The following is a 22,711-nucleotide window of genomic DNA, read 5'->3' as shown; positions in this document are numbered from 1 at the left end:
AAAGGCAATGGGAGCAGGGAAGGAGATGTGTCTGGAGTTCAACTGAGACAGGCAAAGAGGGAGGAAAGGTGTTTTCCCTAAGTGCTTGTCTGACTTCTTGTCTTACATGTTTCTCCATACCGAATCAGTATTGAAATTTTGTGTAACTGGCAATAAATTATAATTCATTTAATTTCCCCAAGTCAAGATTGTTTTGCCCACAACAGATGCCTCATTACACCAAAGAAGTAAACAGAAGCATACTGTACCCCATCAGGCTTGTTCAAGTCATTCAGGTGAAGATCCTGGAGAAAATAATCAACTATTTTAACACTGTTGTTCTGAGCTGCGAAGTGCAGTACGTTCATTCCTTCCTGAAAAAACATAAGCAACCCTCTAAGAATATGTTTGATTTTTTCCATTATAAATATGTTTAGAGTTGGTAAAAATTTGTCAACAAACCTCATTCTTAGCCTTTTGATCAGCACCCGCTTTAATTAATTTTCGCATTATATCTAGATTTCCAGTCCAAGCTGCTAGATGAATCACTGTCAGGCCATGCTTCAAATAAAGTGATAAAGGCAGAAATTATCACCAAAATACCTCATGCCAAACTTCTTTAAATTTCTTTGATTAATTCAGTGTATGAGTGGGTTCTGCTCTGCAGGCTCTTAGAAAATCAGTATTAACACCTGGCAGTGTGAGTGGGATCTCACTTAAATTAAGCTAAATGTCATGCATCAAGACCTAGCTAGACGTTCAGGCTGCCCCTCTTCTTGGCAGAAGGCCTGGAATCTCCAGAGAAGGACTGATCCTGTTTTAAGATGGGATGATTAAATACTACCCGAAAGTCATTCCCCCTCTCCAGAAACTACGTAGATAGTTAAGTGCTGGGTGTGGTGGATGAAATTTCAGGTGACGATTCGTAATGACTGTCTTTCCATGAGTCACCATAATTTTCCAGTTAGTCTTCCTTTTAAGGTTCTCTTTTCTTCTGTCAAATTCTGTAAAAAGTTCTTCTTATAGGAAAAAAGAACACTGTTGTTAAGTTCTTATAGCCAAATGGAATAGAGATAAAGAACTTCCAGCCAGTGTCTTCTGTCATGGCCACAGATGTCTCTAGCTTCTCCATACCTCTTCCTCAATTTGTGTGTACTTTGTCCAGGTGCACCACCCTAAATCATGGCTCATTGTGCTAAGTGCTGTGTAAAAAGCATCTGGCCTAAGTGATGAGTCAAAGGAACCTAAAGGAAGCAAGGGGGATCAAGGCACTTCCTTAACCCTTCCCCAGTTTCTCCTGTGTAAATGAGGAATAAATAGGTTGACTCCCATCTCTAGTGGAGGTTTTATGCACGTTGGTATAACACTTTGGACAGCAGGATGCTTGCTGTGACAGGCACTTCAGGATTACTTCTCCCTAACTTTTCACTGAATAACACAACGTTCAGGGTGGAAGAGGCTTTTGGAGGTCACACTTCTACAGCCTCCTGCTCAAAGCCTGTCCCACTAGATCCGGTTGCTCAGGACCTTCTCCTTTCAACTTTTGAACAGCCTAAAGATCGAGAGTCCACAGACTCTCTGGAAAATCTGTTCCAGTATTTATCCACTCTGACAATGATTTTTTTTTCTCATTGTACCTAATTGGGACTTCCTGTGCTGCAAATTGTGTCTGTTGCCTCTTGTCCTATCACTGTGCACCTCTGACAAGAAGCTGTCTCTGCCCGTTCTACGTTCTCCCCTTATGCAGCTGTGGACAGCCATAAGTTCTCCCCCTTACCATTCTCCTCTCAAGACTGAGCAGATCCATCCCTCTCAGCACCTCCTCATACACCATGTGCCGCAGTCCTAACCATCCTAGGGGCTCTGCACCAGACTCACAGCAGCTTATCAATGTCTTTCCTGTACTGAGGCAGAAATTGCCCAAACTGGGCACAGCAAGGAGAAATAGCACTGGAAAACAGTGCGGAGCGATACAGAACATGCGTCTGATGCACAGGCTACAAGAATAAAGCTGAATCTGGGCAAAATTTGTGACTGTGGCTCAAAAGTCTGCTCTGAAAAACCTTCCCAACTATGACCCAGGAGAAAAAGTAACTAGACTTGATAGCCTTATACAAGGAGAAGACTAGCCTGGTAGATGAGGGGACAGAAGTGAATGCTGATCTCAACTTTCCTAACAGTTTTGACACTGCCCCCTATGACATTCTTGTAGACAAACTGTCAAAGTACAGGCGTAAACAAATGGATATGCCAAGGTGTACTGAAAGGCAGCTGTCCAGCTGGAGACCAGTCGCTAGCAATGCATGCTGGGCATTGATCTCGGGTCCAGTACTGTTTAACATCTTCATTAATGACCTGAATGATGGGGCAGAGTGCCCCATCAAATTTACAGATTATATTAAATTGGGAGAAGTGGCTCATGGACCACATTGGTGTGCTGCCATCCAGAGGGACCTCTACAGGCTGTAGAAATGGGCTAGCAAGGACCTCAAGGAATTCAACAAAGGGAAATGTGAAGTACTAGGGAAGGCACAACCCCAGGCATCAGTACTGCCTGGGGGCCAACTGCCTGGAAAACAGCTTGGCAGAGACAGACCTGGGACTTCAGGCGGACACTAAATTGGACATGTCTCACAGCAATGTGCCCTTGCAGCACACAAGGAAATTGGTATCCTGGGCTGCATTAGGAAGAGCACTGCCACCTGGTCAAGGGAGGTGATCCTTCCCCCTGCTCACTGGTGAGTCCACCTGCAGTACCATGCCCAGTTCTGGGCTTCCCAGTAGAGAATAGACAGGGACATACTGCACATAGTCCAGTAAAGGGACACAAAGATGATTAAGAGACATATGAGGAGAGCCCAAGAGACCTTTGAGTGTTTAGGCAAAGAAGGCTGAGGTGGATCTTGTAATTGTTTATAACTACTTGATGGAAGAGAGTAAAAATGATGCAGCCAGACTTTTCTCAATGGTGTCCAGTCACAGGGAAAGAGGCAACGGGCACATATTGAAGTACGGGAAGGTTCACTTAAACATAAGAAAAAAACTTTTTTACTCTGAGGGTGATAAAGCACTGGAATAGATTGCCCAGAGAGGTTATGAAGTCTGCATCCTTGGAGATAATCAGAACACCACCAGACATAGCTCTGAGCAACCTGCTTGTCATGACCACACTCTGAGCAGAAGGCTAGATTAGGTCATCTCCAGAGGTTCCCACCTCAGCCACTCTGTGTGATTCTGTGGGGGGGCTGTTTGACAAGGAGGAGTCTGGGAGGCAAAAAAGAGGCACAAAGGTAGCAAAAAGGTGAGTTTGAGGGGGGAAAAAAAGAGGGGAGGGACAAATAAGGTATAAAATCATATGAAAAGCAAAAAAGGGAAGGATCTTGTGATGTCCACAATCTTGCCATTGTGGACTCCTGCTGACACTGGTGGAGGTGACCTGCAGACACAAGCTCCCCTGATATAGTCTCCTGCTGGTCTTCCTGTCAGGTCCACGTCTGATAAAGTTGGGATAGCAGGGCAGATAAGAAGGGGTAAATTTGTGCCTGGATATGAAATGCAGGACAGGTGACAGAATTTCAGCTTAGTAGTATAAGATTTATTTGCAGTAATGTAATTGTGTATCATTGCTAATACTGATAATAAGCAACAGAATTGTAACTCAATCACTGCAACTTGGAGTGATAGAATCGTTTTTTATTAATACTACTTATAATAGTTATGTTTATTAGCCAAATAATGTATTACTGGTTTAACCCTTATAGATGTGCTGCTTAATCATTAAACATCTTAACTACCTCCATGACTTATGTCAAGTCACCAGTCTAAAGTTGGGAGTACCACATATCTGCTGCTAAGAATACCATTGTTTGGTTTTAATCACCTTCCTTTTTGTACAGAGAAATGGTAAGAATGCTTAAGAACTTATGCTTATTCATACAAAAAGTATGCCAGAAACTGAAATGGAGTAAGAAATAAAGTCATAGTATCTTCATTCTATTTCTTACCAATTGCAAGATCAAACTGATTGCCAGAGAGTACATGAATCACTGTCAAATACAATATGTAATGTCAAAGTATTTGACTCTGTAAGCTAATTATGATGGAGTGTTTCCAACGGTCTTTCAACAAAGATGATTAGCAACATCTAAGAATTAAAGATAACTAATGATTAAAAGGTAATCCTTAATTAGAATGAGATTCTGAGTGTTTAATGGAACACCAGCATGGAGGGAGGGTCTGTATTTCCAACCTGGCTTCAATGCACCCTATTAGGGTAATTAAAGGACCCACAAAATGTTTTAGTCACCTTATTGCCTCAATAAATCTGGACGATAGCCATTGAAAAATAATTTTTTATAAAGAATAATTTACTATAGTTACAGAATAAATATGTTAACACTATACCCAGTGATACTCTGTAAGATATCCAGAGATCCATTTCTTACTGTTGTTATAGACGGCAATACTACTTAAAGAACACTCTCCACTTCTTGCAGAATTAGCTTATTAGCATTTATATCATAGACTAATCATTTTAGAGTACTTCATGCAGGCAACATCTTTGAGCTTGTCAGACAAAAGGGAAATGTTGCTTATAGCAGTGTAAGACTTGCTTAGGAGCTGGTAGGGTCCAGAAAGACAGCCATATTTTTTCAAAGTGGCACGTGAGGTATTCATTGACAGGGCAGATTGGGAGAACATTTCAGAGCAACTCAAGCAGCACTAATGAGGAGATAGTTACCTACACTGCAAGAACATGCCCAAATACAGGAACTGCTGGTAATTGGAACTGGCAGATCTCTCTCATTGTATTTTCATTCCAACACAATATGAAAACAAGGAAACTTTCTCTCTCCACCCCTCACAACCTGGAATTTGTGTGTCTTAATTTAAATACTGCCACATATGGTGGTTAAGGAGAAAGAAGCAAACAAAGGGGAAAAAGGTAAATGATTCATCTATTTTCATTACTCAGGTCACTGGAAACCTCCTAGTTTGAATATCCTGTTTATTAATAACATACCATGCATATGGTTTTAATATCTAAATCAAATTTTGCACTGTGGATCACCACCTGACCCAGTCAAATCAGTCACACACTGCTAAACTCTTAATATCTTGGAGGCTGCAAAGTAGCTGACAGTTTTGCATTACGCTACACACATAAAAATGGAAGGAAAGAACAGGAGGGTTCATTTTTACTTTCACCAATTGCTTTCATATGAAGTGGCCAATGATTAATACACAGCTACCACAGACAGCTTATTTGCACAAGTGGCTTCAACCACCTTTGTGCTCACTCAAGTATTCAATGTAGCCAGAGCTCTGGGCAAAGCATTTTTCTTTTAACAATGCTTTTTTTCATATAAATGTGTGCAGTCTTAAGACAAACCGAAGCATTTACAGCAAGCACTTAACTTTGCAAAACTGGGAGCATAAGGCAAATATCTTTTTTTACTTTTCCCCTAAGGTGTTCCTATACTGTGTGAATCAAAACATGTAAACCAGCTTACCTGATCTGCCATATCAAGTCTAGCTTTGTGACAGAGAAGAAAATCCACTGCTGATGTATGACTTCTGGCAACAGCAAAATGGAATGCAGTGCGCTTCAGCTGAAATAAGCAAAGCTTTGGCTGTCAGGTCCATAATGCAATTCTTTTCCTTCTGCAGGTGATCAGGATTTCTGAATTCTTTATTAACAATTGTATTTGTTAAAATATATACGATTGCATATTTTTCCTTCAACAGCCATGCTTGTTCTTATCTGCATTTTTGCTCCTTCAATAAGATTTAAACATTGATCTTAAAGATTTCTTAAAGAACCAGAATGATTTAGTCACTCTGTGTAGCATCATCCCTTCACTGAAACTCACTGAAAAGTCAAAATGGGATTAAGTAATCATATACTGTCTGTCTAGAGGAAATGCATACAGTTCAAGAAGCATCCATGTTTATTATTTTATTATATGCTTTGATTTGCAAAGCTGAGGATTAGACTTAAGCAGTTAGATTTGCTTTTGACTGTATCTCTATAATGCACTACAAGATTCCTCCCTCACGCAGTATTAGTCACCTTCCCAGACTGAGTCATTTACTATGTAAATGAAAGCTTCCACCTTGCAGTGAGTAATTTTACACAGGTGAATAGGCTCAACACTTACCAGGAACACTTGATTAATTTTTCATTAAAGTAATTAATGGTGTGAATTTAAAAGGGATTGGTTAAATTGAATTAAACTTTAGTGGAGAGAGTTTTACTTCCAGTTAAGGTGAACATAACTGGTTTTAACATTATTCACTGAGAGGTTCCATACAAAAATACGTAAGTGATTTAACCAATTAACTTTAAAAGTCAGTTTGGACTTGTTCTCTTATGCTTCTATGCACATCAGCTGACTTATTCATGTCTAAGTTTAAATTTACTGCTATATGTGTTAGAAGCATAAAAAGGTGGGATTTATGACGTGCATTTATGCCAGAAAAAGCCTCTTGCACAGAAATAGTTCTATCAACAAAACTTACCTTTGGCAGCCTGGCTTATTTGGCTTGGGAGTACAAAGGTAGGGATGATCAATATGAACAAAAGAATGGTTTTGCCAGTATAAGCTACATCCCCACTAGAAGGATTAATCAATGCACAACACATGTATCTATGCTAGTAAATTCCTTATACTGTTATACTATATGTCTGATCTAAGTATGACAGTAAAAATTCAAACTGCTGGACTGGAAAAGTATTTAGTTTAATTTCCTGAATTCTGGAAATAATAAGGAAGCAAGAATTATTCTTAAGTCAGATGACAACACTCTCATTGTTCAAGAGAAATTTACTCAAAAGAAATTTTTGTCTCCCTATCTTTTTCAAAAACAAACCAAGGAATATACCTGTACTATCTCAAGTCCACAGTGGGGAAAAAAACAGATGTAAGCATGGGAAGCAAGGTTTTTTTAGAACCATGATTAAGTAACATCAGATGTTCATGGGTAGATGATTCATATGTAGCCACTGAAGGCAAACTGCTCTCCACAATACCTAGATTAACACCACAACCGCTCCATTGCTGTTGAAGCAACCTTCACGTGGAACACAGCACTGTATTTTGTTACTGTGTATTACACATCCTCAGATTTTAGGCCTAGATTTGATGTCAGCTTAAGATGCATTTTGATCTATCAAGGGTAAACCTGAACTCCGATCTCAGCCTGGTGCCAGAAGATGTGGTAGAAAGCTCCTGTGGTTCCACACAAACCGAATGGTAACACTTCACCCTTTAAATCTGTAATGCTAGCAGTGTAAATTCATTCTCAAAGTGACTGTGAGGTTAAGTCCTCCTATACGAAAAGATGGGGAACTTAAGAAATTAGTCACCCAAGATCACAGAGCAAATATTAGAGCAGGGACAATTCAGTAGTCCTTAGTTCCCAATATGATGGACAGACTAGTGGCTAAATGCAAAGACCAAGACCTGCAAGTTATGTTGCACAAATCCCACAGTCCATACTGGATGTGTGAAATGTTTCTTAATCATGTCCTAGAAGGGACTCCCCACAGCCTCACCACCTTGCAGCTGACGGGGCTAACATACTGGGATTCCACCATGCAAGCCCCCGAGGAGTCCCATTTCAGATCAATGATCTGTCAGATGCTTCATACTCACAGAATCTACAGCATTTATATTAACGTTCTTTTTAAACAGCTTTTCCATGGTTTCCAAATTGTTCATTTTAGCAGCATATTGAAATTCTCTCTCATCTGGCAATACTGTGGAAAAATGTGATGAAAAAATTGTATTACTAAAAAAATAGCCATAACCAACTTAAAGGATGACAATACTGTTCTTACTTTCTGTTATTTGTCCTGAATTCACATGTTATGAGAATCAATTCCTTCTCATCATAGAACTGTTACAGGATTACATTTTTCTCCACTAGAGACATTGGCTGACATTTCTAGTTTCAACTTTTAAGCGCAAATGGAGGCAGACTTTTCACAGCGGGGAATACCCCTACTTGCAATGCTCACATGAACAAGGGTTCATTTATGAAAATTTCACTATCTAAATGGGTCCCAAAGTATTTTATAGGCATAGCAGTGAATGGTACAAACTGCAGTCTTTATTTCCTATTCTTTGAAAAGTTGCTCTGTTTTAAAACAGAACACACTACCAAAAAACATAAAAATGTATAGCAGTAACCAAATGGTATGACCATTAATTTGGGACCTTCCTTAAATATCTCAACCCAGTAATTAGCATCTGTTCGGTGAACTGAAGTAGCTGCTGTACGCAGTAATTTTCAAAAGTAAAATCCCAGTGTCTGGTGTTTTAGCTAACTTAGAGGTCAGAGTTATTTCTCTACCATAACATTTAATTAATCACTTAAAGAAATTAGTGTAACAGTTAAATCAGTTGCAAAAATATTATTAGATATTTTAATTTCCTAGCCTATCATACTTCAAAAATTAATCACTTAGGTATCTTCTGTCTAGAATATTTTGGCCTGAAAAGCCACTTGTCCAATGATACCACCAAAGCGGACAGCATTCTCTGTGCTGAACGAGAAACTGCAGCAAGCATCTGCTCCTTAGAGGCCTGTCATGCAAGTTGATCCTATTGCATTACATTTAAGTTCATTAACACATAATGAGAATACAGCCTGAAGCAGTATGGCTGCAGAGCATACTAAGAAAAATCAGTATGGGATTCACTTAATCGCATTTTACATATTACCCATTATTACAATCTCAGTGGGAGTAATCACAGTTGTACTGTACAAATTAAGATAGAAATGGAACTGAACACTTGCAAAGCAGTTTCTAGTTTTGCTATGATATTATCCAAGCACCTCAAACTACAGAAGCATCCTCCCACAATTATCTGAAAATGACACGATACGATTTGCTTGTTTTACAACATGGGGGCACAGCCAAAAAACCCCCAAAACCAAAACCAAAGCAGTTGCAAATAAAAATACATCTGTGACAAGGAGTGTGGCTGACAGCTAAATCTGTTGCGAACAGGGATCTTTCCAGAATAAATGCCTCACTCATAGTTTTCATAGTCCACACCCTAAGGAAGTATCTAGCAGAGCTCTTCCCGCTACTTTGATTTCAAACACGGTAAACCCATGGCTGCAGGATATCTTGCTCAAGGCAAACGTGTGGCAAGCGTGGTAACAAAACATAGGGCACCGGTCAGCTGCAATTAGGCCACATTCATTCCTACTGACTGCTGATGAACACTCACACATGCATCCTACCCGAGGATGCAAAGATAAATGCTGTTGCATCTCAGGACATTCAGGACCAATCCCAAAAATTTATTTGCACTGCATTCAAGGAACAAGAGAAAATGATGTTTCTTTACTGCATCTGCATCGGCAAGGACAGTTTTGTTGTAGTTCTGACAATAAATACATGCTCTTTTCTCTCCTGCCCAGAAGTCATGAATTGGCTGTATGCTGTTAAAAAAACATCTGTTACTCTGGGCATGATGTTCCTTACAAATCTCTCTCTCTTAACACCTCTTAATTCAGGAGTTAAGAACAGCGGCAATCCAGATATACTGAGGGACTGACCTGCTGCACAACCTTTCACTGCTCTTGCAAAATGTTTTTTTCATACATGACATTACAGGATATAGAGCTGTCAGACTACAGATTTATGGAAGCTTTCTATCCAAGCTGGGGTGTCCAGGATCTGGCACTCCTGGCATTATTAGCAGTCACTCTACTTTCACGTAACAGCAGCAAATGATTATAAATTCGTTGCTGTCAGGTTTTTTTGGGGGGTTATTTTCTTTGGTTTCATACAAAATGTCTGGCTTATTGCCCTGCAGGCTGTATCATAACTATATAATTATAAAATAGTTATATTCAATTTTTCTTTTGAGCTAACTAGAAGTAGTAATTTTATCACTTATTTCCTTTGTAGAGAGCCCTGTCTGTAGTGTATTGAACATTTCAACATTTCTCTTTCTTTTGGAAGGGCAAGGAAGTAAAAGGATGCAAAGTAAACCACTTTGTTGACCTGAAAACAGAAAGTCTTCCTCAACAGAAACTCAAGCTTTGAGGTACCTTCAATTTTTCTTTCCTCATATTTACACCTTATTTTAGTGCCCTCAGTCTGCCTTTCAGTGAAACCACAAGTAACAGTGACTTCCAAAGAAGTAAGGAAGTGTACCAGAGGTTTCAGTACTCATAGCTGACGGAAATCTTTCCACCTCCCTCCCATCCTTATTTCTAATTTCCTGTCATGGCATCCCCAAGATGGAATCTGTTATTGCCTCAAAAAACACATGGAAAAATACCAGGAATTTGAATTGAATGAAGAGTTACAAGGAGATAAAATACAAAAATAATAAAAATATTCAGATTCAAATGACAACAATTTTTTTTGTTTTTACTCTATTGTTTCTAAAAATTAAATCATGTATTTAAAGGTTTGGTAACATTTTCAGTGTTTTCCCTACACTTCTTGTTTGTTACTGGAAATAAAATGACTAGGGAGAAGTAGGTATTTTGTTAAGTCATAAGAATGTTTTTCTAAGATAACAATTTTCCAATTCAAAGAATGGGAAAAACTACCTATTGAGTCCCACCGTGTTATCTTATTAGTTTATCTGCCCTCTTTGCCAGCCTGGAAGCGGGGCCCAGGGGAATGGCTCCTGGCTGTCACGCTGCAATCACAGGACAGGGCCGTGGCAGGGTTTAACAGTCATCGCTCAGTTTCCACAAACAACCCGCTCCCACTAATTGCAGCCCATGCCAGAGCAGGCTGCTCTTTCACAGACCGGTTTGTGGGATGAAAGTTGGAGATCGCTTCACTGGCAGTCACGCTGCTGAGCACCAGCAGGCCAGCAGGTCTGCCGATTTCTGGGTGCCCCCCCGAGACTGGGGGGAGCCCACATTGGTTGTGAAGCTGTTGGAAGGCTCTTAGCCCCAGGGACGTGGGATGCCAGCGAAGCCCCTGGGACGGCTTCAGGGGTGAAGTTAGAGCAGGGCGCTGGGCAGCCTGCAGGACCTGTGCCCTGGAAGACAGACATGCCAAACCCCACCTCCCAACCCCACATCCACATGTCTTTGATGATGTCTTCCGCTACACATACAGCGGCTCATGCTTAAACCTCCTCCTTTTCTCCTCACACCGTTCATTTTGGTCTTTGGTTGAGGCAAAAAGGGGGTTTACATGCGCCCCACCATCCAGGCAGCCCCGACAGGGCCTGGCACGCCACCCGCAGCAAGGGGCCCAAGGCCGCCAGCAGCCCGCTGGGCTCTCGCCTCTGACCCCCCTGCACTCACGGCTGTCGTGGCTGGCTTCGTGGCTGGCCGCTGCAGCTCCCCGCGCAGCATCCTCCCGGGCGCGGAGCAGGTGGCTCAGCCCCTTCATCGCTGCCCTGGCTCCTCTTCCTCCTCACCCAAGGGAAGGGGCCCCCGCCGGGGCCAGGAGGGAGGTGCCCCGCGCTGGCCCTGACAAACCGGTTGGCGTTGGCGTTGGCGGGGCTGAGCTGGCCGGGCGCACCCAGGCAGGCCCAGCACACCCTGCAGGCACCCAGCAGCACCCCCCCAGCACTCGGCTTTGGAGAGCTACGGAGCAGCTTTAGGATTTTATTTTAAAAGAAACCAGGAACTAAATACACAGTGTTTCTTGATACTAGCTAAGCGGCAAACAGTCATCCTTACACAAGCCCACTCAGGTCTTCTCCAGCAGCTAGTAGCCCTACGTGCAAATAGCAAAAAAACTTGCGCCGACGAGCGCACACAGGAGACAAAAAGGTAGTCCAGTTTGCTCCTGAAGTGCTTCCCAAATCTTCGCACAAGCAAGGTAATTTCAAAAAGCAATGCCACAAGTACAGACACACAGAGGCAGCACAGCTTACACAGGACCCCAGGGCCATGGCTTTGTTACTAATTACAGGGCAGTCATGGAGCTCTCCCTGCAAGTTAAAAGCCATTTTTGGGGGAAATGCCTCTTGGGAGTTGTCCTCCCTGCTATCAACCAGTGCTCACTGGACTGGAGGGGGCGACTGTTCCTGTGCCTCTGCAAGCTTGACATAGCCTTGGGATCTGAGAGACTGAGGTGTTTCTGCTATAAATTTGGGCAGAAATGCACACATGGAGAAGCAGTATTCATGCAGTCACAGGACTCTTTATTTTCAGGTAGACGGTTCTTTCATTTGCTTTTGTCAAAGTCCAGTCAAAATCAATACACACATCCCAAAAGGTTCAGTTTTTGTGAACTGATGTACTCTGATCCATCTAATCTACCTATTTCTCAATTTATTCTGAGGTCTACTGTTACTCCGGTCTACTTAAGCCAGCACTGATATTTCATTTCATACAGACAATGGTTTTCTGAGACAAGGCATAAAAATTGTTTAAAGTGACTATGCCAAATTTTACTTTAAAAACAGCCTTTGATATTGCTAGTACTTCAAAATAAGTATTGGAAGTTGCTTCAAGAATGCAGGACTATCAGTATTCAGCCTTACACAACTGAAGACATATTTGAGTTCCTTCACTATAACTTTTAATTTTTGATTAAATTACACAGTTGTCTTAACTTCCAAGATTATTAATACCATACATGTCCATGGTAAATTTGATCTGAAGGACTCAAGAACTGTAAATTGAGCAAATCTGGATACAAATCCATTTGCTCAGATTCTGCTTATCATACATGAGATTTCACAGTTCTCCTTTAAACATTTTTGATACAGTCAGGCTGTGATATATAAGAATCTTCACACTTGATACACCTTGGTCTGCTATGACAGTTTCATCAACTGTATTTCCAGTACATGAATGTTACTCAGCTGAAAAACACCCTGTGAAAATAAACCCAGAGTGAGAAGAACAAGTAACTGATTTAGCCATAGCTGAATCACAGAGGTTTCACTTTTACTTGCTTCCTGTGAGTCAAATGTTCCAGCAGTTTCTTAAGAGGAGGAGTTTTGTGTATGGTGACCAGACTAGTAATACAGACCCATTGTTTGCAACATTAATGCTCCTTTTCAAAATGAGAGACAACCGACAACTGTGGAATGATTAGCTTTTCCTACAAAGCTTGCACAAAAGGAAGAATAGCTTTCAGCCTCATACAGAGCACAAGTTAAGAGTTTCAATCTTTAAACCAGGATCAGAATTTTACATACAGACTGGAAACACCAGCTGTTAGTTTCCAGTTCTAATTACTATCACACAATACTATTTCACAGCATATCCCATGCCTCTTAACTAACTTTGCCATTACAACTACACTGTGTGTGCTCAAACTTCACAAATAGCAAGTTAACCACATTCTCTTAACCACTTCTCATGATCTTGACTCTTTCAAATGGCCCCAGCGACCTGCAGAAAAGACCAATGCAGAAACTTAACAGTTGAGATGCAGAATCCAGATATTAATACAGAATAGCTCACACAAAGGAAATAATTTATGGATTAAGTTAAACACAGGTATAAAGAAATCTACAGATGTTAATTGATTTTAAGTTAAGGTCAATTATATGATGCACACACACGCTAGGAAAAATGCAAAACAATAACATTGCTTACAGTCTTCTCCACAAGAACAGAGATGAAAAATCATGTCACAGAAGTTTATGACAATAATTAACTCTGTATTGAAGGCCTTCAGATAAAAATAGTAAAAAATGTGGTATAAGAAACCATAAGGAACAGGGGAATAAAGGCTTCTGGTTTGCATTGCAGTAAATAATTTACATGAAAAAATTTAAAATAATCTCACTGTGAACTTTCTGTAAACACACAAAATCACCTTTCCAAAAGATGTATTTTTAAACACATCTCAAAAGACAGAAATTTCTGGCTTTAGATTCTTACTGTGAGTTTTATTTCCTCATTAACATACTCCACAACTTTATGACACTTAGATAACTCTATGGCACTTATTTTTTTTAAACAGATGGTAAGACAGCTTCCAAGGCTAAGCCAAACTAACCTCATTTGTTCAAGCACTTGCAAGAGTTTACTTCTACTTTTTTCTAAGCAATGCATATGTAAAAATAGACATTTTAAAAAAATACACAAAATGACAAGGTAGTACTTAAGATTCTACACTTTATTTAATCAGACAAATATGAACTATTAAAGGGACAGGTGTTCACTTTCTAAACAGCACTGGCAGCTTAAGTTCCTTGAGTTGCTTTTATGTCTTTCCTACCAAAAGTTTCCAGCTCCCACCTCTGTCAACAGAACAGCTCATGCTGAATGTCCTGGTTTAGAAAAAGTCAACTGCATCAGCTTAGACAGGCTGAACTAGTCCAGCTGATTCAGTCCAAAGCAGATAAGGAAGCACTGACATGAATTCACGTGACAGAGCTGGGGGTACAGTGGCATCTGGCAAACAAACAGATGAGCAGGTAGAGATGGTAAAATCATTCCAGCAAGTTAGGGAACAAAAAAGCACATCCTGGACTTAGCCTGGGCATCTAAAACATACCAAATATATATTTGTTTGTTAAAAAACAAGCAAACCCTGAAGTACTTCCAGTACAGTTAAATAACAAAACAGATGCTTCTATAGTAGCCACTTCTTTTAAAGACTTTGCAATTAAAAAGCAGTTTATATTTCATACAGGGTTTGATACTGTGTAACTTATAAGAGATATGCTGTCATCATAAATTATTTGCCTGATAAATATTCAATTAGAATGACTACCTTTAAGCAACTTGGTGTGAACAGAAAAAATATAAACAGAGTATTTTAAATATTTGCCCTTTATAACTTCCTCCTTCCACATATGCACTCTGCCCTCATAAAATAGCATTTATGCAGAAATACAAAATAATTTTAAAGAGCAAGATAGCTAAACAATAAGAAGGTTTAGAATCTTGCATATTTGCACATCATTCATATTATTATTGCACCATGAGACCTTTTATTTAGAGTAAATTTTGTGCTACTGACTAGTAACAATTTCACAATTGCAAAGAAAATTTAAGTTCCCAGTCTGTCTGGAAAGGCCAAGGATCTAACAGCATTTGTCTGACTAACCTGGAGGAATCCCTCCCTCATCAACAGGTTTATTAACATTTTTTAAATCAGTGAAGTCATCCTCTGTCCCAACACAATGAGTCCTTCATGGCTGCTCCATCAACTCTTACTGAAGTCATTTTCTGTCACAAGAATGAAAGCTTAACAGCAAACTAAATTCTTGCTCTTTTCCTTTGAAACTGCAAGACCCATCAACTTCTGCGTCCATTGAGAAGACAGACATTTGTAAGCTGAAATCAAGCAGCTCAGCTCTTTGTTATCACACAGCTAATACTACAGTTAAACTTGGTGTTGAATTGTTCAATGAAGTGTCAGCCTAAGCTACTATGGTTACCACGGCCAATATGACCACAAAGACAACAGCAGGTTAGGTATGGGAAGAGGGCCTTCAGTAAGTGCAGCATGGCACCTCAGCTAATGATTCCTGCTTTGTAGGGAGCTTGCCCTACAGACTTGCTCAACGGCAGCTCTAATCTCCCTGTTCTCTTTGTTGAACAGCAGAGAGAATTCAGGAGGCTGCTTGTGACTCTAACAGAGTTCCACATGTTCAATATAAAAAACAGTTGAAGTGCTAGTGAATTTTGATTCTTTGAAAAAATTGGGGGAAAGGTATTATTCTCAAAAAAGAATTACCTCAGTTGTACCTCTTCCTCTGCCTCAAACATCATGTTCTTTTTACACAGGCATGCAATGGCTCCAAAGTGACAGGCCTGAATCTAGCCTACCACCAATGCTAAATTAATTTGCAGTCATAAAACACTATGAAATACTTCATATAGAATATATTGCTACACAGTCATTTAAAAAACATTTCAATTGTATGCTTGGAATTGCTCAACTTGGCCTTTTTTGATACTGACTGTGAAGCTGTTAGTCCAGACCTAAAGTTAAAGAAAGAAAAAAAAATATCAGTCAGGTTAAAGTGTCCAATACATACCTACACTACTTTTCCAACACTGAATATTTTTTCTAAACTTTATTATTTTAAAATTAGTTGTATACTCAAGTTTCCAGAAATCCCTTACCTTTTTGTTCCTTGTGATGGATTTGTGCGTTGCTGTCCTCTGCTTAAACCTCCTGAAAAGTAGTTAGAAACAACCAAAATTAATTATTCCACTAAAGAAAGAATGCTTCAGAAATTACATACATGACAGAACTTTTAAATTAAGAGTTTTGGGTAAAGCTTTTTTTTTCCCCAGCTTTTTTTTTTTTTAACATAATTGCATATAATCTGTCTCAAGGAGCAGATAAGATTTGATTCTCTGCAGTTTGAGTACTGTAGTTTATATAAACATCTTAAAAAAGAGAAAAACAAAAAGCCTTTAGTTAGTCTTGTGGTAGTTTTCAGAAATATTTCAGCATCACATATTTTATTTTCAAGGTGGTTGTTGAAAACGGTATTTTTAATTTTTTTTTATTCTGCTGGGCGAAAAAAGAATCTTTGCCAACAGTAAGATTTTCATCTAAAATAAAGCCTGTTTGCATATGTAGAAACAACACTGCTTATAAAATGTGTAAAGGATCCATATTCTAAATCTTGTGTTCTGAAAATTCTAACACAGTAGTGTTTTAATTTCCTCTTATAAAGCTCCCAAGTTAGACTAGGGACAAGGTACTTCAAACAGATACTTAACTACCTGCACATGTCCTCTAATCTGGCCAAAGATTAACCCTTCATCAAAAAGATAATTTAGTTGAGTAAATATGCTACTGGCTTGGCATGTTAGAGGTACAGTTATGTGATATCTTTTATTAGACATAAAACAGGCTTATGAGTTCCTGTCTTTATGCTTCAGTTCATCACCTCTGGTTTTGCCAGCACATTACATAATGGAACTGTTCTGTCAATATCTGAAATGATCCAGGTTGAAGATGTTTTAATTGATTTTCACTTAAATCTCAGTGGCCTTACAAAGACCATTCTGAACATGGTTGGGGGGTAGCAAACACGCAATTTACAGAAATGAGCAGTAACTCCTATGTTGCCATTGTGGCAAGCAAGAACGTACTGTGTAACTACAGTCATGTTTATATATCTAGTTTGTCATGAAAACTGATTTGGTATTTTTTAAATAAAAATGTTCACTCTTACATAGGCCTTACTCAAATGAACTTGTTGCAAAAATCTCAAAAGCCCTGAAATCTTTGAAGTACACTATTACCAAATTATTTTAATTGTACAACTAGATAATTTGAATAATCAAATATATCCCAACATGCATACTCACCAATTCTGTTTGAGTTTTCCATATGGTATGTCTTACTAGGAAAATAATTCTTTTCTTTCAGCTCCTGGACAAGGCCTTCATTTAAGCAGATATCCACATGTCTGTTAAATGACAAAAGACTCGTTGTTTTCTGTTCTGAATTACAAACTGGACAAACAAGAACACTGTCATCTTTGGCTTCAAAGAAATAGGATGAACTAGTTTCTTCTGTATGTTCAGTCTTCTCAAAATGGTCTTCATTGTCTTGTGAAATTCTTTTGGGGTAGAGACACTGCTTCATACACACATTGCTACCAATATCACAGAGATTGCTAGGCTGTCTTTCTCTGTGAGGTTTATCAGATATTATCTGAGCGGATTTTTCTGTGCTATTGCTAGTAGGGTTGTCTGATGTACTTGCAGACTGGTCTCTTCCTGCTAATTGATCTGTTCTATTTGGTTTACATTCATCAACATTTTCATTTTTACATTGTGGAAGAAAGTTAGGTGTATTTTCTCTTGAACTGTCATACTTGGATATTTCCACGGTATCAAGATTCCCATTGAGGCACTCATCAATATGCCTGTTAAGCTCTTCCAAATTATTGCTGCTTTGTTCCTCAAAGCAAACAGGACAGGTGAAGATCTTACACACATTAGAATCCTGGAGGTCTGTGACTTCTTTTGTTTCTTCCACAAAATTTGCTGATGACTTCCTGTCATGAAAGAGCAACTTACTTACAGTTTCATTTGGAGAAAGATTCTCACTGTTTAGTTGCCTTGCAGCTCGTTTTTTATCAAAAAAACTTCCTCTGAAAGATGCTTCTGATTTTTTTCTGAAATATTCTTGGTTGGAATTCCTTGACTGAAGCCTAAGAAAACCTATTTCTTTTCCTGACTTTAAGAAACTTGTAATGCTTTTTTGCTGGTACTTCTTCTCTTCTTCACTTAGAAAACCTGATACTCGTACACCTAATGATGAAAAAAAAACTTATAGTACCAATTTATGAAAACTTAATACTAATTCTTAATTAACATCTTCTGAGGTACAAACTTACAGTACCAATTTATGAAAACTTAATACTAATTCTTAATTAACACCTTTTGAGGTATACATACACTCAAAAAAAGTGCATTTTTATCTCTAAATGGAGGCTATACTACCTGCAAATGCTAACAATGGATCACAAGGCTCATATGATTTTATCAAACCCAAACACTTGCCCCATCATATTAATTTCAATACTCATGAAGTTTTAACTGATAGCACCATAATGTGAAGCTATAAAGTTAATTCACCTAATACAGGATTCAGTCTGAAACAGAGTTTTCCATTAAGTTTCTCCACCAAAATATTTTTTCCTTCAGTGTGTACTAATACTGTAGAAAGTAAGTTTTATGTATCACTGAATGGTTCAAGCAGAATGTATAATCACCTGAACACTGGTCTTAGAATCAAAACACAGTTTACTTTGACAGAAATTTTCTGATTTCTTGCAGCACATAGCATTTTCAAATCTATAAACACTTTTATTTAACGCATTTGTTTCTAACAGAGGTTATGGGCTGAAACATGTTGCTGTGGTGCAAAGCAGATTTAAAAGCTCTTTGAAGGCAGAATTATGCACTGCTATGATTCTACTCTCATGCCAGTATGTATGTTTTTCCAGGGCTAACAGGTTGTGAGGAAAGTACAATGTCAATTAGTAAAACATTCCTGAGTCACCATTCAGCACTCCAGACCTGTTTCACTTTTCAAAAACTACCAGGGTAACACAGAAAGGACAAATCCATTTATACCAAGTTTACTTTAGATTATCGTCTATTACTTTGATACACTACAAAATCTAACTCTAAAAAGGAAGAGTTTGAAATATTTTACCCATAAGTCTTATCCGTAAAGGGTGAGGAGCAACTCTATCAATTTCTGTTCCTAACAAGTCTTTAGCAACAGCAAATATTTCCTCCTCAGTAGAAACAGAAGACAGGACAGTTGAAGCTCTTGTTTTTACTTCAAAGTTCACATTCTTTAGCTTCAAGGTAACAGTTTTACCCTAGGGAAAAAAACCAAAACCAAAACCAACAAACAAAACAAAAAACCAGAAAGGAAAAAGGTTAAATATGTCATATATGGCACAGAAATAATTATTTTGTAGCATCTATAGAAATGCCCTAAAGCCATAGTCAAGACTGTGTGTTTGTATGTGTACAGCAAGAGGCACTGCCAAGAATTTGCCTGCAAGATTCTGCACTTGCTCCTAAACTGGTGCCAAAGTCAAATTCTCTGAACTGGGTCATTTGGCTGTGGTTCCCAGCAGACCATCTGCCATCAGTGCATATTCAACACATCTCATGGTTTGCCTACAGCCTCAACTTATATCCAGTCTACAAAATTTACTTCCTCACTTAGAAACTTTAGTGCCAGATAGCTTAACTTTGCTGGGAAAACTACTAAGAATGATACCCAATTAAGGATTCACTGAAAACTTCCTCCTGCATGGTGCTATCAGAGCCACACACAGCATCTGTGTTTGGCACAGATATTCCCCTGGCAACACCTTCCAAATAATTTGTGTGATGTAGTGTGACCATCCAAATGTAAATACATGGCACTTTTTTTGTTCTGGTGCCTTTGTAAGCTTATCCCTTTGTCCTACTTAGCTGATGATTTCCCTTTCAACCTGTCATCTTTTGAGACAATCTTTTATGGCTGAAGAAGACCAATCACCGTTCTTTTAGGTCTTGAATGTTATTCCTTGCTTTACCATAAAGACCTCCATAGAAAATATGAACTGTTCTTTCCAGATAGTAAACAGAAATTTAAGCAGAAGGAATACAGGGACTGTTCCTACCATTCATACCACTGAATGGTATGAATAACTTGTCAGCGAGCTGGGGACATGTGAACTTCTTCAGCTACACTACTGGCTGTTGACTGAATCTGGTATGAATACGGGAGAGTAACACAGTGTTTTAAATACATCAGTATTACATGACTGACCAAAGCACAGCTCATAGGGAATCAGCTTTATTGCTTGCCTAAAAACATTGCTTTTAGCATAAGATGTTTATATGCTAAGTAACTTGGTTAATTTGTTGAATTTTTTCCACACATATTATCGGATAGCCACCTGAACAATAACAAAATGCCACCTAAACAATTCTAAACATCTGCAAATTAAAGAATAGAAACTCAGGAAGATAGATTGCATGGTATGATGATGCTGAAAGCACTCATACTAACACTGAATTTCAGTACAGTTTTGTCTTTTTGCAAGTAAACAGAGAATAATATAAATACCTTAAGTCCTTCTTTCTGTAGCTCTTGAGCAAGATCTCTGCAGAGTTCTCGACACAAGCTGTACTGGTCTTCTGCTGCATTTATTTCACTGAATGTTCTAAGATAAAGATAGGATCTCTTTTACAGTATGAACCCCCAAAATTCGTTCAGTGGCTGCCATCTAAATTATTTTTTTGTACAGTTAAACAAAACTACATCAGAAGAAGGTTGTGTCAGTTTGAGTGTTTACTTCAAGGAAAAATGAATGTTAATAGGAATATTATACAGAAAGATTTGTGCACATTTATGTGTTTCAAAGCCCTTCAAGTAATGAAATAACTTGGCTTTCAATTTTTAACGCACTACTTGAAAATGTACCACATGTATAGTCATTCATGTTTAAATATTTGCAAGAGAGAATACTAACACCGACTGAACTCATGGAGCCAGCCACGTTATTTGTATTTAAACTCCTTTGCACAGTGCTGTATTACATCAGAAGAAAGCAAGGATTTGAAAGTCAACAGAACCCAGTATCAGAATCAATTTATACAGATGCCAAGAAAAAGATGCCAGCTAGAATAATTATGCCTCAGAAGAGGAAAAACTACCTTACCACCAAAATGTTGCTGCCTTTGCTAGAGCTTTTTAGCAGTGCATTAACAATATTATTTTTCTGTTGTGCATCTGCTTTTTAGTAAAAACATGAGAAGAAAGGCAACCTTCAATTAGCAGTGGTTTTAAGAGTGGTTTTAAATAGGAATTTTGATTTATTTAGTAGGAATAAGAATCTTATCTTCTTTTCTAAGAACAGACAACACATGAGGGTAAGGATAATTATCACAGTGGTCTACAGATTCTCCTTGTAGTATTGCCTTTTTAAAAATGAACTTTTGGAAATTACATACACCACCTTCTTAAGGAACTTCACACTGTTAAAAACTTAAAAAGATAGGAAATGTAACAAATTTTAGTTAACCTTGCAAAATTATTCTCTGTTTTGCAAGTCTACCTTATGCATGTTCTGCTATGCATGGCACTGCAGGCTACTTGACTGATACTGATGTTAAACTGGAACATATAAAAAAACCATATAAAAAAAGTCCTTATATTTCCACCCTGTATTATGTCTTAAAGACCACTTTGATGCATTAAAGGCATTAGGAGAATCAGATGATATGAAAAGAGAGCACACAATCCAATAGAAGTACCTCCACAATATTCTAAAGCCAAGGAAACAGAAAATAATGAAAGCCTCAATCTGATTTAGTGAGCTTGTTGTATGTGTTATCAAAACACATATAAATACACAATGAAATTACATGACTGAGAAAAGTATATACTACTTAGCATTAAGCAAGTTTAGTGATTAGTGTAATTTTTTCCAATATTAAGGAGACATACCTTTCAGTGCTCATACTTTTTCTTTCTCCATCCCTTTTAAAAGAAAAAAACAATTTATTATATTCACTTTACCTAGAACCGTTATCTTTTCAATAAACTGAATCAACCAATCATGCTTCAATAACTAATAGTAGTCGTCTTCTATAAAATCTGGACGTTAACTTTTTCTACAAATCTTGTACATCAAGCTTAAGCAAGTGCAAAATGAAGAGGTTTTTATTTAAAGAAAACATTAATTTACTGTAGATGAAGTAAAGACATAGATCAGCCATAGACATCAATAAACAGTTGGTAAAAAACCAAACCAAGCAACAACAAAACCCCAAAGAAACTCCCCTCATATCAACAGTCCTATTTAAAAATAAAACTAACTACAAATCCTATACTGTCTCACCTAGCTATAACTGTGCTATTAAAATCCTGAACATACTATGCATATTTGAATATTTTTTATCTGAGGAATTAGTATGCTTTTTGACTAAATTATTGCTCATGTTAAAGGTGATGTGTTAAGGCATCTTTTGTTTCTTGCTGGTTTTAACTGAGCATCCTTTAACAACTCTTCTGCATATAAGGAGTTCCTCAGAGCAATTTCTTTTTAGGTCCTTCTTCTGTTTATAACTATTAGAAATAACAAATTTGGTATCCTTAGATTTTTCTAAATGAAGGTAGTCAAAGACAATGACCCTAAGATCAACAGTTTACTGACTGAGGTGTTGGTATTTAAGGGCTTGCTTTCTCCACACTAAAAATCACAGAAATAAAGTTCATGCTAACAAAAACAAAACCAAGAAATATATTTCTTATAAAACACTGTTAAAAATA

At 38.3% G+C, this 22,711-nt stretch overlaps 2 protein-coding genes across 7 annotated transcripts in view; both read right to left on the bottom strand.

The window, feature by feature from the left end:
- Positions 1-11,425, bottom strand: part of ANKDD1B (ankyrin repeat and death domain containing 1B) — a 28,279-nt gene extending 16,854 nt beyond the window's left edge. Inside the window, exons 1-5 of one of the 2 annotated variants that reach the window (XM_027781516.2) lie at positions 11,278-11,425; positions 7,638-7,741; positions 5,493-5,591; positions 442-540; positions 249-353 (exon numbers count right to left, since the gene is read on the bottom strand). In XM_027781516.2, coding sequence (XP_027637317.1) covers positions 249-353; positions 442-540; positions 5,493-5,591; positions 7,638-7,741; positions 11,278-11,365 — 495 coding nt within the window. In that variant the 5' untranslated portion in view covers positions 11,366-11,425. The remainder of the gene's footprint in view (positions 1-248; positions 354-441; positions 541-5,492; positions 5,592-7,637; positions 7,742-11,277) is intronic. The other variant, XM_027781518.2, reaches the window with a different exon arrangement.
- Positions 11,426-14,041: 2,616 nt separating this feature from the next.
- POLK (DNA polymerase kappa) overlaps positions 14,042-22,711 on the bottom strand; it is a 33,915-nt gene continuing 25,245 nt past the window's right edge. For all 5 annotated transcript variants that reach the window (XM_027781513.2, XM_027781510.2, XM_005233784.4 and 2 more), the window contains 6 exons: positions 21,887-21,919; positions 20,504-20,600; positions 19,085-19,256; positions 17,224-18,174; positions 16,021-16,072; positions 14,042-15,876 (listed from right to left, as the gene is read on the bottom strand). In XM_027781513.2, coding sequence (XP_027637314.1) covers positions 15,792-15,876; positions 16,021-16,072; positions 17,224-18,174; positions 19,085-19,256; positions 20,504-20,600; positions 21,887-21,919 — 1,390 coding nt within the window. In that variant the 3' untranslated portion in view covers positions 14,042-15,791. The remainder of the gene's footprint in view (positions 15,877-16,020; positions 16,073-17,223; positions 18,175-19,084; positions 19,257-20,503; positions 20,601-21,886; positions 21,920-22,711) is intronic.

Source organism: Falco peregrinus, chromosome Z (genome assembly GCF_023634155.1).
Source record: "Falco peregrinus isolate bFalPer1 chromosome Z, bFalPer1.pri, whole genome shotgun sequence".
NCBI lineage: Eukaryota > Metazoa > Chordata > Aves > Falconiformes > Falconidae > Falco > Falco peregrinus.
This window is presented reverse-complemented; position numbering and strand designations above follow the sequence as displayed.